At 37.8% G+C, this 20,565-nt stretch overlaps 5 protein-coding genes across 6 annotated transcripts; 2 read left to right on the plus strand and 3 right to left on the minus strand.

Annotated features, from left to right (window-relative positions):
• Nucleotides 1–201: 201 nt before the first annotated feature.
• On the minus strand, nucleotides 202–2,791 carry LOC106348547 (eukaryotic translation initiation factor 3 subunit L-like). Its single transcript, XM_013788308.3, has 7 exons — nucleotides 2,321–2,791; nucleotides 1,857–2,015; nucleotides 1,118–1,789; nucleotides 895–1,043; nucleotides 728–821; nucleotides 559–630; nucleotides 202–478 (listed from the first exon to the last, which is right to left on the minus strand). The coding sequence occupies exons 1-7, from the start codon at nucleotides 2,699–2,701 to the stop codon at nucleotides 434–436; spliced, it is 1,572 nt and encodes a 523-aa protein (XP_013643762.2). The 5' UTR covers nucleotides 2,702–2,791; the 3' UTR covers nucleotides 202–433.
• A 145-nt stretch (nucleotides 2,792–2,936) lies between these two features.
• Nucleotides 2,937–4,297, plus strand: LOC106348550 (protein PEROXIN-4). Of its 2 annotated transcripts, none has more exons than XM_013788310.3 (6): nucleotides 2,937–3,022; nucleotides 3,277–3,335; nucleotides 3,425–3,544; nucleotides 3,631–3,759; nucleotides 3,832–3,961; nucleotides 4,059–4,297. In XM_013788310.3, exons 2-6 carry the CDS (start codon nucleotides 3,330–3,332, stop codon nucleotides 4,145–4,147), a joined length of 474 nt encoding a protein of 157 aa, XP_013643764.1. In that variant the 5' UTR covers nucleotides 2,937–3,022; nucleotides 3,277–3,329; the 3' UTR covers nucleotides 4,148–4,297. The 2 variants fall into 2 exon arrangements, with proteins under 2 accessions (XP_013643764.1, XP_048591094.1); XM_048735137.1 differs by lacking the exon at nucleotides 2,937–3,022 and adding an exon at nucleotides 3,060–3,202.
• LOC106348548 (protein tesmin/TSO1-like CXC 7) lies at nucleotides 4,220–7,126 on the minus strand. Its single transcript, XM_013788309.3, has 8 exons — nucleotides 6,564–7,126; nucleotides 6,362–6,451; nucleotides 6,042–6,219; nucleotides 5,418–5,756; nucleotides 5,200–5,288; nucleotides 5,010–5,104; nucleotides 4,604–4,921; nucleotides 4,220–4,516 (listed from the first exon to the last, which is right to left on the minus strand). The coding sequence occupies exons 1-8, from the start codon at nucleotides 6,896–6,898 to the stop codon at nucleotides 4,431–4,433; spliced, it is 1,530 nt and encodes a 509-aa protein (XP_013643763.2). The 5' UTR covers nucleotides 6,899–7,126; the 3' UTR covers nucleotides 4,220–4,430.
• Nucleotides 7,127–8,570: 1,444 nt separating this feature from the next.
• On the minus strand, nucleotides 8,571–11,960 carry LOC106348551 (small RNA degrading nuclease 5-like). The gene is made up of 14 exons (XM_013788312.3): nucleotides 11,664–11,960; nucleotides 11,533–11,583; nucleotides 11,382–11,447; nucleotides 11,088–11,221; nucleotides 10,879–10,991; nucleotides 10,675–10,794; nucleotides 10,511–10,581; nucleotides 10,319–10,378; nucleotides 10,189–10,244; nucleotides 10,038–10,098; nucleotides 9,671–9,938; nucleotides 9,404–9,585; nucleotides 9,022–9,320; nucleotides 8,571–8,915 (listed from the first exon to the last, which is right to left on the minus strand). The coding sequence occupies exons 1-14, from the start codon at nucleotides 11,772–11,774 to the stop codon at nucleotides 8,792–8,794; spliced, it is 1,716 nt and encodes a 571-aa protein (XP_013643766.2). The 5' UTR covers nucleotides 11,775–11,960; the 3' UTR covers nucleotides 8,571–8,791.
• A 2,995-nt stretch (nucleotides 11,961–14,955) lies between these two features.
• On the plus strand, nucleotides 14,956–19,633 carry LOC106348552 (protein EMBRYONIC FLOWER 1). The gene is made up of 6 exons (XM_013788313.3): nucleotides 14,956–15,251; nucleotides 15,942–16,071; nucleotides 16,145–16,326; nucleotides 16,411–17,705; nucleotides 17,793–19,214; nucleotides 19,337–19,633. Exons 2-5 carry the CDS (start codon nucleotides 15,977–15,979, stop codon nucleotides 19,179–19,181), a joined length of 2,961 nt encoding a protein of 986 aa, XP_013643767.2. The 5' UTR covers nucleotides 14,956–15,251; nucleotides 15,942–15,976; the 3' UTR covers nucleotides 19,182–19,214; nucleotides 19,337–19,633.
• Nucleotides 19,634–20,565: the final 932 nt, after the last annotated feature.

Below are 20,565 nucleotides of genomic sequence, written 5' to 3' on the forward strand. Positions count from 1 at the left end.
GTCCTTGATAACAAAAGTTATGCTTTTTCAGAGTGGATGAGCGTCCTTCATTATCACATATTGAATATATCCCATGTCTTATTTATATCAGAATACAAGTACTCTCATGCTTTCATTTTTCTAACTTGGAGCTCTCAATCTTTGCTGAGACACAACTCTTACTTAAACATATGTTCCTGATATATAATTAGAAGCAGCAAGAAAGGAAAACTCGTAAATAATAGGAATGTGTTGTAACAAAGAAGATTTGCTTGTGAAGTTGATTCCAAAGGAGGTCCAAAAACTAGTAGGCAAAAGATGTTTTTATCCTTTGGGATATTCTTACAATGCCACAATGAAAAAATGACAGTATTTCATAAAAAGATAAGACGATAACACCAAAAAAACACCGTTTAACTAGATAAAGAGAGCTGAAAGTAACACAGACAATTCCTCATTCCAGCTTGATGCGGTCCATGTCGTTTATCACACCTTCAAGCTGCAAAATGAGAACAAAAAAAAACAGTTGGATTCTTATCATGTCTTCAGCTGCACACATCTTAGATTAAGTTTGTATACCTTTGCAATCTGCCGCAAGAAGAAATCACCATAACGCTTTGCAGGTTTTGATTCCACAACGTAGATCATGTCCTGCATTTTGATTTTTTTACACCACCTTTAAAGTTACTTCTAAATCTAAAAGCACCGATGAAAATAAGATTTAGAAAAAAAAGAAGGAAAAGCATACATTGTTGATGTAGAAATCAATGTCTGCATTGGAGATGACCTTCCCATCAGAACCAACTGAATGAGTCTTGTGCTTGTATGTTAACAATATGGTCCTGTGTGTTCAAATTAGTACATGTTAATGACTAAACAATCTTAGTTAAAGCCAATCTGCACATGTTTACTCACCTTAGAGTTGGTTCATCAACTTCCATGTAGTTTGACAGCTTATCAATAGAAATGGCGGAGTAAACTTTAAGGAACGTCCTCACTCCTGATAATAGCTGCTGCTGCTTCACCTCATAAAGAAACATCTTCAACTGAAGCCTGTACGCATCCTGAGAGATGATGCCACACAGACTGTTAATACACACAAGTCTTCTCCATAATTATTTAAAAGTTCAGTTATTACCTGATTGTAATTGACAAGAGGCTCCTCGAAACTCGGTGCAGAAGGGGTGATGAACTTGGGGCACGCGTAAGAGAAGAGCTCGTCGTAGATGCCAAACGCCTCATCGTCGCACCTCTGCATCCTCATCATCTTCTCACCGTACTTCTCCCGCAGCTGAGAGTTGACAGACTCGTCGACGAGCTTCGTCTGAGGGCAGAGGGAGAGGCAAACCGCGAGCAAAGCGTACATCTGCTCGTTCTTCTTCAGCAACTGCTCGTACTGAGGCGACTTTTGATGGTACTGCTTCGTCTTGTAGATGTAGAGGAGGATCTTGTTGAACTCGCGGACCGCATCCACGTACCTTCTCAACATGAGGTTGGCGAATCCATAGTGATAGATAGTCGCGATATGGCAACCAATGACGCTGGTGTAAACACCTTGCTGAGTGATGTCGATGGGCTGCAACCACTTGAGACCGGTATGGTAATCACCGAGGAGGCAATGAACGCGCAAAAGACCGACCATGCTGAAGTAACCAAGGACCTTCAGCACGTTGCTTCCACCGCTGTAATCGTACCCATCAGTTGCAGTGAACTGCTCGAGCCCTTCCTTCTCTTGCTCAAGAATCTGGATGATGGTGGACTTCTCCACAAGGGCTTGCAAGAAGTTGAGCACGCCGTACACATTCCACGCCTGAGAGACAGTGTTGTTAGTCAGATGAAAGCTAACCTTTATGAGAAATAGAAAAGAAAATTAATACCTTGTCGTTCTGTTTGAGCAATGCAATCTCCTGCTCTGTCTTGTTCTTCATCTTGGCTCTGTACTGACAGAAGCTTTGGAACTGGTAGACAAACTCATCCACCATGTCCCACAGCCACTGGTTTGGTAGCTGCATGTTCACTACACCGTGCAACACCACCTACACATTCAAATATGATAAAACTTCGAACATCAACAACAATCTCCATAAAAGCATACATCATAGAGAATCTTAGGCTCCAAATGTTTAAATCCGCACCGTACCGTACCGCAGTTAATATTAACAAAAATCTATGCATATTCCTATGTATCTATAACAGATAGAACCGCACCGTAGTTAACAGTAACAAAAATCTCTCTATATATACATACACGTTTTATTAAACCTGTGAGGCTAACCACAGGCCTAACCTAGTTCTATTGAGACCAATCTAAATCCAAATCAAATCCAATAGAAGCAAACACCTGAAAGAGGCTGCAGTAGTTATCATAGGAATCAATCCTCTGCTTCAGAGTCGGCGACAGCCTCGCGTACAAGTGACGGAACCACATCTCACGGTACAAAAGACAGAAGACGTGATCGTTGTCCACATAAGGAGCGATCGCTTCGACGGAAGGCCAAGGGGTGTCCTTGAAGAGCCGCTCCGACAAGGTCTGGAACGAGGTCTCGCACATCTGGTGGATCTCGTAGACGTTCTTCTCCCTGATGTGTCTGTACATGTGAACCACGAAGGACTTGACGGAGTCCGGCACGAAGTTCGGGTCGTAGACGGCGTCTTGGCCGCCCTGACGCTGGACGTCGTCGTAGTTTGACGGAGTGTCTTCGAAGTCGTAGGTGGTCGTCATGTTTGTGGAGAATCTAATCTAACCTTCTTCTTCTCTCGTTGCTGATGAGCTGAAGGATAATGAGAAGAGAGACGGTAAGAGGAGGAGAAGGAGACGAGAAGGTTAAAAGCTAGGGCTTACTTAAGATCGATAACCGGTTTAGTCTGGTCTAATTTGGTTTGGTTTAATTGAATTGATAAGTTTTATTTAAACCGGATAAATAAATAGAGTAGACCGGTTTATTCTTTTCTAACTATAGAAGCTTCACGCCGTGAAAGTTCTCATCTCATCGCCGTTTGTTCTTTCGTCCTCCTTCTCTTTCTCTCTCTGTCTCTTGTGAAGGTAAAAGCTTCATTCAATGATTCTCCTTGGTTTCGCAATTCGCGTCCTTTCATATGATATGACTTCGTTTCTATGCATCAAAGTTTCTCCATTTGCTGATGATTTGTGCTGATCTCCGAGTACACAGATTGATACTTTACTTTAGATTTGCGGATCTGCTTCTAATCGATCCCTGTGAACGTAATTTCGTGGGTTCTGTGTTGGGTTTTTGCTAAAAATCTCATCTTGTTGAAGAATTAAGTTTCATTTTGCAGTTGGCGTGATCGTCTTCTTTGGGTAAATTGAGTCTCAATAGCATCATTCAGACATGCAGGTTTCGCCTTTTTACCCTTATCTCTATTACAAATCTGTGTCGTGTTGTGTAGTAGATAGTAGTTTCTGAAACGGGGTTTAATGTATTAGCAATCACGAGCGAGACTGTTCAAGGAATACAAAGAGGTTCAGCGAGAGAAAGTAGCTGATCCTGATATCCAATTGGTGTGTGATGATACCAACATTTTCAAATGGACTGCACTTATCAAGGTTCTGTCGTAGAAGCTTTCCTTTTTTAGGTTAAAAAGATGGAAACTTTGGTTTTTGTCTTTTAACTGGTCTTTGTATCTTTTTAGGGACCGTCGGAGACTCCTTATGAAGGCGGAGTGTTTCAGCTTGCGTTTGCTGTTCCTGAACCGTATCCTCTGCAGCCTCCTCAAGTGCGCTTCTTGACCAAAATATTCCATCCCAATGTGCATTTCAAGGTAAATGAAAACATTGTTGTGAATGAAGAAGCGAAAGATTGTTTATTAATGTCCATTTTTGGTGTTCTGTAGACTGGAGAAATATGTCTCGACATATTGAAGAACGCGTGGAGCCCTGCGTGGACGCTTCAGTCTGTGTGTAGAGCGATCATAGCACTGATGGCTCATCCTGAGGCAGACAGTCCTCTCAACTGCGACTCAGGTACAAGATCTATTCAGTGTTTATACTGTTATGCTTTTGCGTATGACGAAGAATCTGGTTTGATCTTCTTTTGTTTGGGGTTTTGCTGATTATGAAGGTAACCTTCTAAGATCTGGAGATGTGAGAGGGTTCAATTCAATGGCACGCATGTACACACGTCTCGCAGCTATGCCTAAGAAAGGATGATCCTCTCTTGCTTTCCTTTTCTTATGTCATCGGGTTATAACTCGTTTTCTTTGAATATGTAATGAGAAATGATTTGGGAAAATGAATACATTATTAACAATTCATATGTAAGGTAACAATTTTATTCAACTAGACACAAGTTACTCAAAATCTTCGAACCAATGTATGAATGAAATTTAGTGCATTAGCACTAATGTAACTGTTAAAAAGACTTAATCTAATCTTATCTTCATGTATATGTGACATGATCTATGTTAAATAGTGAATGGAGTTCCCTAAAGCATTACCCCAAACTTGAGTCTCGATGACTTTGCTCTTCATCTTGTGGTTCCTTTCTACTTGGATTTGTGCTGGTTTTGGTATTTGCTCCTGCTTAATCAATGTCACAAATTAGCACATCTTCTAGCTCGAATTGGTTTAACAAGTATAAGGTCTCTCATGCGATAATCAGCTTACCTTTTATGCTCCTACGGTTTGAGAGCTGAATGAGAAAGTCCCTGAAGCTCGACAAGATCTGTCTTTCTTTCTCTAAGTAAATCTCCGAGCTTGTGTCTGCGTCTTCTTTCTCTTCGCTTGTTTTCACTCGGGCAGATGCCTCTTTCTCTGATGTGATCACATGTTCATCATCACACATCAATGCACGTGTTGCTGGAGACATAGGCTTCTCGTCCATTCTAGTTAAATCAAGGACACAATCTGGAGAGTCATTAATCTCATTAGCATCTCTCTGGGCTGGATCAAGTGAAGGGTCTTTCTCATGTTTCCTCCTTTTGTCTGTTTGCATATCAGAAATTCTCTTAACATATATCTTCTTATATGAGGAATATACTCTCCTCTATGTCTAACAGCATGAGATATGTACCTGAATATTTATTTGCTACATCTAACGATGTTGCAACCAAAAGCGTACATAGGTCTTTGACATGACGCGGCTGGATAGTATTTGACAGAGACGACCTATAGAAGTAAACAGTCAGATAAATCCTTAAGATGGTATCACGCTAGTTTTGAATGTGCATATCATGCAAAAGGAAGGAGTTGATATCGCCAACCTGTAAGTACATGTCGGAGATCCACACACTGCTTTGTTGTTGGGGATTGAAAACAGAGAAGTGTCACCATTCCCTATAACCTGATTTACCTAGATGGAACAGAAAAACACACAAAGAAATATGATTTCAATGCAAGAAGTGCTAAAAAAAAAAGAGCATGAGATAAAAATGTAACCATCACATTTAACACAAAGGATCATATAGTTCAGAAATTTGACCGCCTGATTTTGGACAAGGTGCGGAACCGCAGATGAAGCGTCCTTGCTCTTTCTCTTCCTTGATTCAGGAGTGTTTAGAAAACCAGACGTGGAGACGGCGCGGCTGAGAGCCGCATTGGTCGTCTGTTGTATGTAGGTTTCTGAGACATGATGCGATCCATGAAGAAGGGCACTTCGTTCTTCGCTTCCTTCAAAGTTCTTGCAATCCTGACATCTACAATTCTCTGAACATAAGACATTGGCCTGGTAACACTCGCAGTACTTCTTGAGGCATCCTGATTTCTTGCAGTGACATCCTTTGCTGTGCTTTCCAAGAATCAGGAGTTGCCGCACATCCTCCTACAAGTTGTTTTGAGATATACAAAAACTATCAGCAAATAAATATACAAAAAAAAATCGTCTCTTGACACTTTTTTACTGTGTTTAACATTTGTAACTGGGAAACAACTTTTCAGAGACAGAACACACAAAAGCATTAATTCAATCCCTAGCATTTGATTCCTTTCATATGCATAATCAACTGCTTGTTTTAGTGTCCATATTCCTAACTAATTCTAGTCAAAGTATAAAGTTAAAAACTTTTTTAAGACCAAAAATTATTTTTCAAGTAACAAGATCACACACCTGCAGATCATTGATTCCATGAGGACTACCAGCAATCTTAGGCTTGAAGGCATCAGGATTGCGCTCTAAAGTCCTGGTGATGGCTTCTTGTCTTGCGGACTCATTCTCCAAATTGTTAAGACAATTCACGCAGTTGCAACCATTGCAATACGATCCCGACGCAAAGCATTCACAATACCTGTACACATAATAACATCAAACCTTCAAAATTCAAAAAAAAAAGCAATGGTCAAAGTCATTAAGTCTCTTTCATCATCATCATATCATCACATTGACCGCGAATTACAAAGGCTTTTAATAAACAAAGAGTGCACACTTACAGCTTCAAGCATCTAGAAGCTTTACAGTTGCAATGCTTCTGTTTACTCGGAGTCCCATCCTTGGACTCAGCTTCCATCTGCTCTTGCTTGCTGCATAAACAATCAAAAAACCTTAACTAACTCTAACGCACAATCAAATCAAAAATTTCGAATCAAAAAATTTGAAAACTATAAATCAATGATTTGTAAACTGTAATTGTACCTCACTCGACACTTCTCCAATGGATGACCAAACCGATGAATCGGAGGTTTCTGCGGCGGCGGCGTCACATCCTCCGTCGCCGATGGCTCTTCAAGCGACTTCACCCCTAATCGATGTTGCTCCTCGGTAGGCTGAGAAGACTCAGACAATTCTTCATCTCTTTGATCTTCCAGATACGACTGCGAATCGAGAAGAAGAGATTGCGACTGCTTCTTCTCAGTTTCCTGAGAAGAATCGATCATCTTCGTTTCCGCAGCCGCCGCCGGGACGGAGAAATCCAATTGGCGCGCCAAAGGGTTCTGGTTAGAACTCAGATCATGATCCGATTTCTCCATTAAGAGGGAAAAATTCAAACGGAGGATCAGAGAGGTTTTTGCTGAAGGCTTCAGCTGGAAGAAGAAGAAGTTGTTTTTTCTTTTTCAAATCAAATCCTTTGCTCTTCGTCTCGACTCTCTTAGGGATATTTTGAATAAATTACCAAATCTAACGGCTGAGATGATAAGGGGGGTTATCAACGGTTTGGATCGTTCGATCTAGGTTTTCTTGAGGATACTAGCGCAATTTGGCGCTAACGGTGATGACTCTCTGATTGATATGATACTGTGAGACCGTTTTATACACGTTCTATGCATCATCCTAGATCTCACACATAGATTCCCAAAATACATTGGTAACTAAAGATAATAACATTACAATAAATGAATATCTTAATATTGTTATTTAATAACTAAAAATATTGTTTTTTAATTTAAAATTTATTGAATGTTTGTCTTAAAATTTGAGATACTTTTTTGTTATAATGTTAATGTTGTAAATTTGTTACTTTTTTACAGCTCATGTAAGATTTTTGTAATGAGATGCTCTAGATGTTTTAAAAAGATAGAAGTTTTTGAGATTTTTATTTGTTTAACATAATTTTTTTTTGTATTTCCAATACAAAGCTTGTTTATTTTTTGTTTACTCATATTAATTAAACTAATTAATATTAAAATAAGTTGAACTATTTTGAAATCTATATTATTAAAGTTGAAGTACACAATGAGATTGTTTGGAAACTTGAATAGTAGTTTTAATAAAATTTGTTTGGATATATGAATAGCAGTATCTATTAATTGTATTTTCATATTTCACTTAGTTTAACAATTTCATTAATTATATTGCTTTAACAATAATTCACATTATTAATTATATTACCATAATAATAGTGCATATTTTTATTTATTAGTTAATCAATATTAATTTTGTGCCAATTATAAAATCAAAAATGTTAAATAACTAGGTTTTACATATGATTATTTAAACGTTTGATTTAGTTTGTTTTATTAAAATTTTTTTATTTGAGTTTCAATCGGTGGAAAATTACGTAGCCAAAAACATAACTCAAAGATATGTTTTTGTAAATAAAATAATAACTTAAATCAGAATAATAAAAATGTGCTACATTTATTGCCACTTAATTTCCACTCCATATAATTATTTTACTTAACAAAAAAACTCTTTTTATTTCAATTATTTTAGCCAAACACATAAAAACAGATTTTTTTATTAGTTTATAAAATCAGTTATAAATGAACATTATCTATCCATTTATATACATGTTGTTCCTTTAGGGTATCGTTTTCTTTTTGTTTTGAAACAAGGTTCAGCTTAAATATTATAAATTTATGTGTGGATTTTGGGCTGAGTCATTCTGGATCTAGATGAATTCAGTTATGATATATAGGAACCTAAAAATATCTAAATAACCAATGTATCTAAACGGATTCGGATATTTGTAACAAAATAACCATATTACCTGATTCGGTCCAAGTCTTTTGAATATATTACCTGATTCGGTCCAAGTCTTTTGAATATCATTAGTTATATTATGATGCATCTAAAATATATAACACTCATTATGAAAAACAAATATCGATATATAAAATGTACAAACCAATATCCGCGCGGATCAATCTCTAGTTATGGTATTAAAGAAGTGTTTTGGAATTATAAATTTATCCTTTAAAATGTGTAAAAATCTCAAAAACTAAAAGAGAGATAATTGTAGTCTATAACCATTAAATCATTTAAATAGCTCTCTGAAAGGCCATAAATAGAAATGCTTGTAGAGTAATAAACCAATTATGTTAAAGAATTAAAATGCCTGAACTGAAGCTAACGAATGTCTCTATTGAGTGCTCTGCTCATAAGGTATACAAAGGAAAATTTTGGCGACTGTGTCTGTAGGCTTATTGCTTGATACCTACAAAACAAAGCGCTACTTCGGCTTGTGCTTGAAGCTCTTCAAGAACCTTCACAACTTTCTCACGGCTAAACTCAATTTCACCCTCCTCTTTAAGCATTTTCCGCACTCTTCATGCCCACCCACCAAGACACAGTAAGATATTCAATCAGATCGCAAACTCAATGTATCTATAGTGATACTGTATCTGTTTCTTGAACAAAGTGAGATGCAAACCTGTGTACAATGGATGTGTCTCCATGTCCGGTACAAACTATAAACATTGCATTTGTTGGTAATGCTGCGTGAAGGGCACTGACTCTTTCATCCATCTTCTTTAAAATTTCCTTCGTTTCAGGTGAAACCTTGCTTTTGCGGCGTTTCTTGAGGCCTGAATCATCATCGCTACATGTCAGCAACGAGATCTTCTCTGCTAGTCTGGCATTTAGTTTCTCTGGATCATCCGCTCTGTTCCGGAAATGTGTATTTAGTTCTGAGAATTGTGTCCAGACGAATTGTGACTGCCTCTTCTTCACCTAGAGAAACACACACATGTAATAACTTTTAGAATGGTGGCGAGAACTTCAAAGGCAAGGATGGATTTGACAAGGTTGTTTACCTCCTTCATGGCCTTTGAAAGTGCTTCGTCATCGGAAGAAACTGGAACTGAACTTGATGACTCAGAAGCATATCTCTTTACAATGTTGATACTGTCTACAATACAAGTGGTTTTCCCGCTCTCGTTTAAAATGTCAAGGAGCTTCTTTCTCATCATCTCCGGTGGTGAACCAAAGTCAGGTCCTAGAGGAAGCCACAAAAAGAAAATCACTTCAAAGGATACAAAACAAAATTAAACAGTGGAGTTAAGAATATGAAAGTCTCTTACCATATTTTATCTTCATTAGTGCCAAATCCATGGCCGCCTTTGCATCCTCGACGCTGTCATGTCCAGATTCAGACATCTGTATCTCTCTAGCAAGAAACTTTTTCGCTAAAACTCGGAGTTTTGTTTTATGAGACCCAGACCGTGGATGCTTGTATAGCACTGAAGTGTCAATCACCAGGTTATGAGAGATTTTCAGAGAATACAAGTCATTCTCCAACGAGTGTCCGACTAATACTGTCTCTTTGAAAACCAGCTTCAAGAACTCTTCCTGAACAATAGCAGCAAACAGCTATTATTTATACTAAACCGATAACAACTCTTCAACCAAAACTTTCTAAACCGTATGTTAAAAAGATCTTGTGAAAACCTGAATGTCTTTAATAGTTGTTGTTACTCCCTCCATCATCTCAGCTGTTATTCCACTATACCTGTAAACAGGATAGCAATACCGTGTTCTTTAGGCATGCCTTCTAAGACGTGTATGATGAAATCAAACCAAGTTTATCAGCATGGCTTACATTGTAAGGTAATCCGTGATATGATTTGCTGGTTTGACTAATTTATCTAATAGAACCTGCACTATCATTGGCAACTTAGTAACAATAAAGAATAAATTTAACAAACTTAAAGAAGTAAGGAAGATGATACCTGTCCTTGGATATCCACTAGCGTCACTCTTGTCAACTCCGAACCATCCTTTGTAGTACACTATGGTGAAAGAAAATGAAAACAAATCATATATTTGTTTACAAGATGATTAAAAACTGTTTATATGTTTTGAAAAAAATTATATCACAAACCATCAAACATTATCAAAGGGTAGAGAAGAGAGTTGTTTACCATCTCGCAATCAAGAGCCAAAATTTCCTGGGGACATGATCCTGATGGTGCAGGAAGTGTAGAAATAAACTCTGCATGACGAAAAAGAAACAATAATCAAACAAATGTGAAATAGCAGCTTAAACATGATTAAGCTGTTGATTTTAAATAGCTTGAGCTCGTACCTGTCTTAAAATTGTATCCGTTTTGTTCCATTTCCTTTCGACTTAGAGTATAGTATGTAACAGGGAATGGTATATCTTTCGTCACCTCAGTGAACGATTTACCCACCAGATTGCATGCTTCTACAAGCAAAAGATGTCATCTTGTTAGGGCCTTATGTTAGGATAAGGATTGTTAAAACTGAAACTCTATATATTTTCTACTACCTGGCTTAGATACTAGGAGAGGTGGTTCCACTGAATGAGTAAGAGTTTTCTTCTTCTTTTTACCCTTGCAAGTAAGTAGCGTATCGATCGTGTTCATCTCATCAACTACACAGCTAACACAATGAGAAGAAAACCAAAAGAATGTTTTACCAACAACTAACCAAAAAACAATTGTATTCAATAAGCTACTAGAAATGAGAAGCACAAACCTCAAAGCTAAAAGCGGTATGGGATTGCCACAACATGATTTCAAATTAGCAAGTGCCTTAGACTGTGATAAGTATAAAGCTGCATCCAATCCAGGAAGGTAGAGCATGACAACCTTTGGAATTAGAGGCTTGTTCTGCAAAAAAGCATATAATACCATCTAAACTTCAGAACTTATAGATATCCAAAACACCTTTAAAGACAACATATTACACATGTAAGAAAAAAGGTATCTCCAAGCTCAACTAACAACACATACCCAACAAGTTTCAACTTTTATTGTTGTTAGTTCATACCTTGATGAAAACCCAATTGGGCATGTAGCCTTCTGAAAGAACCCATGTCACAAGTCCTTGAACATCCTGCTCAAAACCCCAAATCGAAATTATTACATTATTATAAATAATTAAAACTAAAATAGTTGTATTGACATATGAAACCTCCTACTTGTAAGTTCAATGTTGTTTCGGGACCCTTGAAAACGAGTTCTGGTTTGGCCTGCCCAAGAAGAAGAAGAAGAATCAAAATCAGATGCACAAGAGAAACCAATCAATCGAATCATGGGAAAAGGTGTTTACTTCGGGTCCATATATATCGAAGAAACTGTTCCCAGTACTGCTCTTGTCGCTACCGTCGGCACTATCTTCCACGGCGGTTCCGGCGTCGCGCTTTCGCTTCGAGGACGTCATTACTGAGACGGAGAAAAGGTTAGCGAAAAATCAGCTGAGGGCGATTGACACAAACCACTTCCGCAGTCGCTTAGCACCGTGGTCGCCCTTTTTATTCGCCGCCGCGCAAATTGAAGGATCCGTTTTTAACCTTATTCGTCCAAAAAATTAATCTTTTTTTTAAATATGTTTTTAATTATGTCGTTCTTTTCTTTCTTTTTTTTTTGGGGACAAATTATGTCGTTCTTTTCTAAATATCTGACCTGGACAGATATATAATTTTGTGTTTTTGTTTAGTAAATTAATTTATCATCGTATAAATTCAAATTTCGCATAATATATGTTATTTATCAACAAACACAATCAAATAGTAAAAACTCTCTCTTTGTGAATATTGCATATTAAAATATATAAAAAAATCCATGTAAATTTAAAATAATATTATAAATAGTAAAATATATAAATTAATAAAAAATATATAAAATAACAATATTGTTATAGTGTTAATATTTGATTTATAGTAAAGACATGTACAAAAGTTTAAAAGGTACTATTAATTATTGAAGTTAAATATATAGAAGTCAATTAATCTATACCTAAATAGTAAATGTGTGTATGCTAACTCATCAAAATTTGGAAGCATCCTCGTCATCAAATAAAGTGGAACAGATCAGTATTAAGGTGAACTAAGTAGTTGTTTGAAGCGTAGATTGTCATTACAAACACTCCGATGATGATGACGCGAATTTGGATCCTTGGAGGGTCTTGAGCGCACTAACACAAATTTTAGTGAGTATTATATAAATTTGAGTTGCTGAAAAGGAAAAGAGTTGTCTTGCAGGCGCTTAAGCACATTAACTCAAATATGGTAAATGTTTGTATATATTGATATCCTCCTGACAAGATAACTACTTGTAGTCTGTCCTTAATTTATGGATTTGTTCCTACCTTTCTAGATGAAGTACACGGTAGTATGAGCTAAGACAGCTGAACAGAGTTCCAGATCGAGTTTCTAATATTTCAACGCAAAGTGGTGATCCCATTCTTCGTAGGCGGAGCAGATGCAATCAGGGCCGTCCCTGAGATGCTGGGGGCCTAAAACAATTTAGTAAGGGTTTTATAAAAAAAATTTTTTTTACAAATTTAGGGGCCCCTTCTTATGTAAATTTTTTAAAAAAATTTGGGGGCCCTAAGCCGGTGTTTCAGTCCGCTGTGCCCAGGACCGCCCCTGGATGCAATCATAACTTAATCAGCATATATACTAACATGACCTTTATATATAACAAATCTTAGATTGCTCTAACTTTTCCACACAGAGATAGATGTCTGGCCCTAGTTTTCACTAGTAAAAACTCTTCCTCCAAATTTAGTGATCTAAGACAGTTACAAACTTGCATTCAAATTTCAAATGGCTGAGAAGAACGATTCTATCATCATCTACGACGATCTAAATGCGCTGTATATTGTCAACACTCCTATACTAATGACAAATCCTTTTTAATACACAACCACACAAACGGACTATATATAGTATAGGTCTGCTTGGTGGTGCGTTGAGCACGTATACGATCATGCATGCAAGAGGATATATATCAAATATTTTATATAGTATATGTGTGTGTGTGGTGTGCGGAAGAACCAAAAATCAAATTAGACTTAAAGGAAGAGATGTCACATGCAAGTCTTTAATGATGCCATTGGTGGTGGCCGTTCTCCTAAACCTCACAGTATCTCTCGAGAGTCAAGACCCCCTATCTCCATATATACAGTATATATATATAACTTCATAATATGCACGTATGCATTTAGATGAAACAGAGCATGAATTTTACACATATCGGTAGAAATTCTGGGTTCTTAAAAAGGTGTGTATTAAATGAAAAGATCGATTGGTCGAAGATAGGGTCATGACTCGTGAAATTATGAGTCATGAATATAAATCTCTTTTTTTTTTTCTTACGACTTGTATTGTGGTGAGTTTTGAATATAGGAAAAATGATGAAATCAAATTTCAAATCCAGGTTTCGAAATTTGTGTGAAATGGATCAATACATCGCTGTGTCACAAACTTTCAAACCCATATTGATTTGCATCAAACAAACAAAAGTGATCTTATGTGGGCAAAAAGACAAATAGAATACAGAAGATAGGGAGGGATGGGAAAAATGGGTTATATTTTCCTCCAGAATACTGCTACATGTAAAGAATTTGAATCCTTTGTCAAAAACAAATATATATATATATATGTATATTTTAAATTGACAATGACACTAAGAAATATCAAAATTATATAATTATACAAATATAATAGTAGGAAGCAGAGCTAATATCAATAAGTTGGTTTATATATATGGAAGACGTGAAAGTAGAGAAAAAATGTTTATAAAAAGTGTTTTAAAATTCAGCGTATCATAGGGTATCCCAACGAGTGGGGTATCATGTGATGATTCCACCACACTGATATAAATACACTTACTGAAAAAGAGAAGAAAAGAAATGATAAACAAAAACTAACTCATGTGAATCATCTCTCTTAAAAGATGAAAAACAATTGTATTAGGGTTGTATACATTTCTCTTTTAATTTACCGATCGAAAGGGCTTTTTCTAGGGCGCCATTATTTATATAGTGTCTCTTAGGGTTTATTTTATTTTATTTTATTTTTATCAAGCCTCCCCCCAACTTTCTCTCGCTCCTCGTGCAACACACGTTCCAATGTCTTCCCACCTATGTGCCTAGAAGCCTCTCGGATCCGCTTTACAAGGCGAACTCTATATCGAACGAGCTGCCTGAGCTACACGCGCCTAGGGTTTTTCTCTTTAGGACACAGCCAACCCTTGCACTGTTTGGTTCGGTTTGGTTGTAATAAGAACCGCGTATTATCGTCACGTGTTGATTTTTTATTGGTCTCGTATGCTTCCACCTGTCGCATCAGACAGAACACATTTTCTAAATAAGTGCTTGTTATAGAAAAATATATATATGAAAATGACTATCTTATTTTTGTCGAAATAATTGTTGTCAATATATAATTTTAACGAAAATTAATTTGTTTATTTATTTCGTTTGCATACATGGCCGTTATAATGCTACAAGATGGGCTTTTTCTCTTTTATTTTTTTTCTTCTTTTATTTTTTTTCTTCTAAATGAATCATTTTTTTCTGAAAAAATATGCTGTTTATTTAATGAAATACCAAACCCTCATCTCAAGGATAAAAAAAAAAGAAGAAGCCAAAAGCATTTCTCTTCTCTCTCTCTCTTATCCCTCTCGCGAAGAGACACAACACTTCTCTCTCCTCTTGCGTGTAAAAGCTTAGGGTTTCTCCAAGATTCGCACTCAAATTATACCCATCTCCTGAAGAATCGATCCTCATCTCTTCCGTAATCTTCTTCTCGACAAGCTTCTCTATCGACTCATACAGTTTTCTCCCGTCGCCGTGGAGAATCGAGCTCGATTTCATAACGATGGTCTGATTCCTTCGTCTCTGATTACCCAGGTGCGTGTTTCCGACCTAAAGTCAACAACTTTGGTCGTTTTATGGTGTTTGAGGTTTAGTAACGACCAATCTTGTCGGAAAGGAGGGGGGGGGGGGGGGGGGGGGGTTTGTCTGATTTTGAATCTTTGAGAGCATTTCGCTAAAGCTTTACTTTTCATTGTTCGCAAGTCGCGCAAAGATCTAATATCCAATATTAATGATGGGTTGTCTTTTTTAGACGAATGCGATTAGTTCTGTAATTATTTGCTAATTTTGGTTTCTAATTTCGATTAGTAACCCTAATTTGACTTTTTTTAAAAATATTATAAATTTAATTAATTATTCTCGGAGGGGTTTTTTTTGTGGAAGAAGATGATGTTGAACTCGGTCCGTAGATAATTTACTCGTGACACTCAAGAAAGGTCGCATCTTTGCGTCTCTCAAAAACCCTAATTTTAGGTCGGTGTTACATCTATTTGTTTATCTGAAATGAATAATTGTGAGTGGATGTGACCCACAAAATTAAAATTGGTTAGGAATCAACATCGAATCCGGCTATGGTGAAGATTCTTGTTCTTGATTTTATGTAGACATTAGGGCTCTTAATCTCCTTTGTGCACTAGAGTATCTTATCTAATGTGTTGTATTCATTACACTATGTGCTTCAATATCAAAACAAGATGGTAACGTTATTATTATTTGTTGTTCTAGAACAAATGTGTTACTGAAAGAGTCAAGCACCCATTATGGAACCACCCGTTAAGATCAATTCAATATCCGTAGATCTAGCCAAGGCACCTGATGAGATAGACTCCGGGAAATGCGAACATTTCTCCATACGGTAAGCAAATGATTAACGTCACTGTTTGATATTTGATTAAGTGAACTGAGTTTAATTACATTCCTAATTGCAGTGGATTTGTTGCTGAGATCCGTGGAGGAGATCACAGAAAGTGTTGGCCGTTCTCAGAAGATAGTGTTGAGTTAAGGAACCACGAAAGCTACTCTCTTCCTTCTTTATCCGTTGTGAAGTCTAGGTGGTGGCGTTGTGGTAGCTGCATCAAAGATATCAATGTCAAGAAGATCAATGACAGTGGTATAACCAAAGAACATCGATCACTTGCTAATGTATTGTTTCATGTTTCTTGTGTATATACTGAGGCTTTGTTTTTTTTTTCAGATTGTGGGTTGCAATCACACTCGAGGTCTGTTAAGGAGAAGAGCCTCAAAGCTGGCTCTTCTGCAGTTCCAAGTAGAAGAAGATTGAACTGGCTTAGTGTCTCTGACAAGAAGACAAAGAAGAATCAAGTAACTGCAGCTACGTTGCTCAAGAAAGTTCGCCGCAGAGGTAAAGATGCTTCTACCAATAAGAGCAAAGGTAGCAAACTCGCTACTCCAAAGCAGGTTAAGAAGAGATCTAAAGTAAGCAGAGATGCGGTTAATGGTGGATTCGGATCATCTGAGATTGCTGGTGTGGTTGATGATACGCCTGATAAGTCAATCAAGAAGAATGTTATGTCTAGTCATGTTTTGGAGGAACCTGATAACAATGTGTCACCACAGAGTAGGAAGCTTAGGAAAACTAGGAAGGTTCGTCTACTCAGTGAGTTGCTGAGTACTAAAAGCAAAGACACTCCGTCGAAAAGAGAATCAACTAGAGGTAGGAAACGAAAGTCTTGTGGTGATCGTGAAGATTGCACATCTGCTGAGATGACCAATTACGCTAGCAGGATACTAAGCACAATGGGGAAAACTTCTGAAAACGCTTCCAAGAGTTGCGACTCTGGTGAAGAGTCAAGACCAAGTGGTGAGAGCCAATCTACTGATAGTGGATTTAACAAAGAGGGAAAGCAGAGAGACAGCAGATTACAGGTTGTGGAAGCAGACACTGCACAAGTGAATCCTTATGAATACGCCAGTCCTGTTCGCTCTTCGTTTTCAGGCAAAGAGATGGTTCCTTGTCCTCTGCATGCCCAAAGAACAGAGAAAGAGGACAAAAAGAGAAAAAGGAAAGCTCCTATAACAGATTACACTAAGAGTACCATTATCACTTTTGGTAACAACAACATGGATGATGGGAATCTAGTTCAACCGAGAAGGACAGATACTCTTCCGAGAACTACAATGCCACAATCTACTCGAGATTTCTTGAACTCGAAATGGCTTGACAACTCTTTTGACAGAGACAAATATACCCCTCAGTTTGATGATAGGCCTTTCTTTCAACTGCCTTTGCAAGATCCAATGCGCTACAAGGATGGTGATGGTGCGATGCTGAAAGGTATAGGGACTAACCATTTCCGAAACTTTGGTTCTTCCTTTAACTCCACCAATGCGGATGCGTTCTTGAGAACTGGAGTTAATGTTAACTTCTGCAGCAACATAGACACCATTAGTTCATCTTCGCTGCTGACTGATAAGCTAAGACACACCTCTTCTACCGAAGTTCCGTATGGTTCTTGTTCTCTACAAAAGGTATCATGTTCTTGTTTACATTGATTTTAGATCAATCTCTGTGTATATCTCTGTTATTTTAAAGAGGCTTTTGCTTTTAATTTATAGGATATCTCCACGGGACATGGCAAGGGAAAGGCACCTGAGCATATAGATGATATTCCCATGGAGATAGTGGAGCTAATGGCAAAGAATCAATACGAAAGGTGTCTTCCTGACAGAGAAGAGGACAAACAGCCAACGAGTAGCGTCTCCAAGAATGCTCTGTTGATTGATCTCAATGAAACATATGATAACAGCATGGACAACAACAACAACACAACAAGGCAACCAAAACCTCTTGCTTGGAACAGCGACGCGGCCACTAAGGAAGGGCAGTTTATGGCTGGAAGGCAGTGGATAAGTAGTGTGCCTTTCGGGGTTGTGAATCCTCCTGTGTCACAGTTTTCTGGTGTAGTAAGGCCTAATAGCCAGTGGATAAGTAGTGTGCCAACAACTATGGCTAACCAACAGAACCCATTCAGGGTGCTGCGTGCTTGTAACACTTGCCAAAGTGTTCAACAGCAGCAGAGTAGAGAGGCTTCTCCTCGTCCTGTTTGGGCGTCTTCCCCACCAGTTTCTCTAAACATGCAGAAGTTTATGGATCAGTCAACAAAGGTGGAGAATCCTAATACAAGGAACCTGAACTTTACTGAGAACAACGGGAAGCAAAAGCTTGGGTTTGAAGGGGCTAGTAGCAGACCCTTGGACACTTTTTCTAATGAAAGCAGCATACCAGCGATGCACCTGCTGAGCCTCATGGATCCAAGGCTGAGGTCTAACGTTCCCGTTGATCAGAGCCAGAACACTAGCTTTGCGAAGCCACCTGTTCACCAGTCCAAGGAGTTTTTAGGAACTCAACCAGGGAACTCCACAAAGCAGTGGCCTTTTGATCTTTACAGCAAAAGAGTAGTAACTCCTGAGACTTCTCGTGGCATCATTCCACCAGTTGGCACGTCTTCAATATCGTTTCAAAGTGAAAAGACTTGTGCAGAAAACGCTGACTTCAGATTCCAAGCTTCGTGGAATCATCATCAGGAGAAAAAAGACAACGAGTTTGGCCCAACTTACCACAACAGTTCTCAGCAGAAGCAGGTGTTTACAAGCAGCAGCAGCGATCCAGTGAGGTTCCAGCTTCTTGGAGCATCAGATTCCATGAAGCTACCTCTCAAATATCACATGAAAGATAAGGCCAAACACAAGTCGAAAAATCACAACTCCAACGTCTCTGCTTGTCCTCCAACGAGCACCACTTGTGGACGCTTTGTGTGCATTGTCAGTAGAAACCCAGCTGAATTCACCATTCCTGATGCGCCTGGGAACGTTTATATGATTAAGGGTGAAGATCTTAAGGTCAGCAAACAGCCGAGCTTCAGGAAGAAACAAAACTTGTGTAAGCAGGATGCGTTGATGCAAAACAAGACCTCTTTTGCTCCTCCTGGTGCAGAGAATGCCTGAAGTATCTGATTTGGGAGTTCGTTTTTTGGTCAGGTAATTGACTAGTACCAGTTTACTACAACTCTTGAAGATCACTACCATTTAGTACTATGGTGTCCGAGCTTTCTCATGTTCATTTTCTAACAAGTTGTGTTTGATATTGGGTTCAAATTCAGTGTGAAGCAGGTAAAGGAACAGGAGAGAGGGGGATTGTAGATACAGAGAGACACGCACCATTCCTCTTTGCTTTCTTATCATAGAAGATTAGTATCTCCTCTTGTTTCTTTCAAGACAACTTAAAAGACTTTTTTTTGTATGTTTGATGTCTCATCAAGTTCGAGAATTGTATTATGGTAGGGAACAGAGAACAAAAGGGAAAAAATGTATCAGGGTGCAACTTGGGAAGGTATAACTTGCGTCTCTGAACTGAGTACATTTCTTATATGTTAATGAAATGGTATTTTGAAGTGATGCTTCTTTTTTGGCATTTACTGAAGAATGTGGAAATGCTCTAATTGTTGTTACTTGTTAGCATAAGAAAACGGACTACCTTGGTGGTATACCGGCTCTATTCAATATTCATGCTATAATTTTATGAAAATATTTAAGTTCCAAGGCCTGTCATTTTGCGTAGGCCCAATTCACTTATTTTATTTATATCATCTAGTTGAAGTGACAATTATTATCTAGTTGTCAAATAATTAAAATATTTAATATATCAATCTGTTAAGAGTAATTGCACATGGTAGCTACGTTTCATAAGATATTTAGGTAACTGTTGCTGGCACTATAAGATCACTGTTCTGATTACGTAAATCCAATAAAGCCCCTACTATATCTCTGTGCCAAGTCTGACACACTAAACTCTGGCATCTAGAGTCTATTATCTTGTAATTAACGCTACTATATCCTATTGCACGCCATCGGTCAACATTTGTAACTGAACAATATTCAGTTTTCTCTTTACTACATCTTTCTTCGTCTCTTTTCATCGCCAAACTATTTTATTCAATTCCAACGAAATTTATTAGACCAGAAAATTCAGAAACAAGTTGAAATCTTTTGCCTTTCTCTGAAATTACAGCAAGATGCTTCATTAGCTCGAAAAAGCTCTAGCTTCAACATGATTGAGTCGTTTTTGTGGTTAATTGATTTTTTTTTTAAATATTAATCTCACTTTCTTAAGATCTAAGTTCTTGTGTTGTTTTATGTTAGGACCTTATGTCTTTCTGTGAACACCCGTTCCCTCATACTCTAGTTGAGATGTCTACAGAAGTTGGAAGAGAGTTAATGGATAAGGTTTTGCTCTCTTCTTCATTTAGTTTGAGTTCCTGCATATATATTTTTTTCATTCTCTCCACTCCGTAAACTCTGTTATACGTATCTATTTGACAGGTTCGCCATT

The sequence above is a fragment of the Brassica napus genome, chromosome A6 (assembly GCF_020379485.1).
Source record: "Brassica napus cultivar Da-Ae chromosome A6, Da-Ae, whole genome shotgun sequence".
NCBI lineage: Eukaryota > Viridiplantae > Streptophyta > Magnoliopsida > Brassicales > Brassicaceae > Brassica > Brassica napus.

Coding starts and splice junctions, on each gene's coding strand:
- LOC106348548 (XM_013788309.3), bottom strand. CDS start 6,898: ATGGAGAAATCGGATCATGATCTGAGTTCTAACCAGAACCCTTTGGCG. Junction 5,105..5,199: donor TCTCCGACATGTACTTACAG/GTTGGCGATATC, acceptor TTACTTCTATAG/GTCGTCTCTGTCAAATACTA. Junction 4,517..4,603: donor AAACCGTAGGAGCATAAAAG/GTAAGCTGATTA, acceptor TTGATTAAGCAG/GAGCAAATACCAAAACCAGC.
- LOC106348551 (XM_013788312.3), bottom strand. CDS start 11,774: ATGACGTCCTCGAAGCGAAAGCGCGACGCCGGAACCGCCGTGGAAGAT. Junction 11,448..11,532: donor AAACAACATTGAACTTACAA/GTAGGAGGTTTC, acceptor GGTTTTGAGCAG/GATGTTCAAGGACTTGTGAC. Junction 10,795..10,878: donor TCTCCTAGTATCTAAGCCAG/GTAGTAGAAAAT, acceptor TTTTGCTTGTAG/AAGCATGCAATCTGGTGGGT.
- LOC106348550 (XM_013788310.3), top strand. Junction 3,545..3,630: donor AATGGACTGCACTTATCAAG/GTTCTGTCGTAG, acceptor GTATCTTTTTAG/GGACCGTCGGAGACTCCTTA. Junction 3,962..4,058: donor TCCTCTCAACTGCGACTCAG/GTACAAGATCTA, acceptor CTGATTATGAAG/GTAACCTTCTAAGATCTGGA.
- LOC106348547 (XM_013788308.3), bottom strand. CDS start 2,701: ATGACGACCACCTACGACTTCGAAGACACTCCGTCAAACTACGACGAC. Junction 2,016..2,320: donor ACTACTGCAGCCTCTTTCAG/GTGTTTGCTTCT, acceptor TTGAATGTGTAG/GTGGTGTTGCACGGTGTAGT. Junction 1,790..1,856: donor TGCTCAAACAGAACGACAAG/GTATTAATTTTC, acceptor ACTGTCTCTCAG/GCGTGGAATGTGTACGGCGT.
- LOC106348552 (XM_013788313.3), top strand. CDS start 15,977: ATGGAACCACCCGTTAAGATCAATTCAATATCCGTAGATCTAGCCAAG. Junction 16,072..16,144: donor TGCGAACATTTCTCCATACG/GTAAGCAAATGA, acceptor TCCTAATTGCAG/TGGATTTGTTGCTGAGATCC. Junction 16,327..16,410: donor CAAGAAGATCAATGACAGTG/GTATAACCAAAG, acceptor TTTTTTTTTCAG/ATTGTGGGTTGCAATCACAC.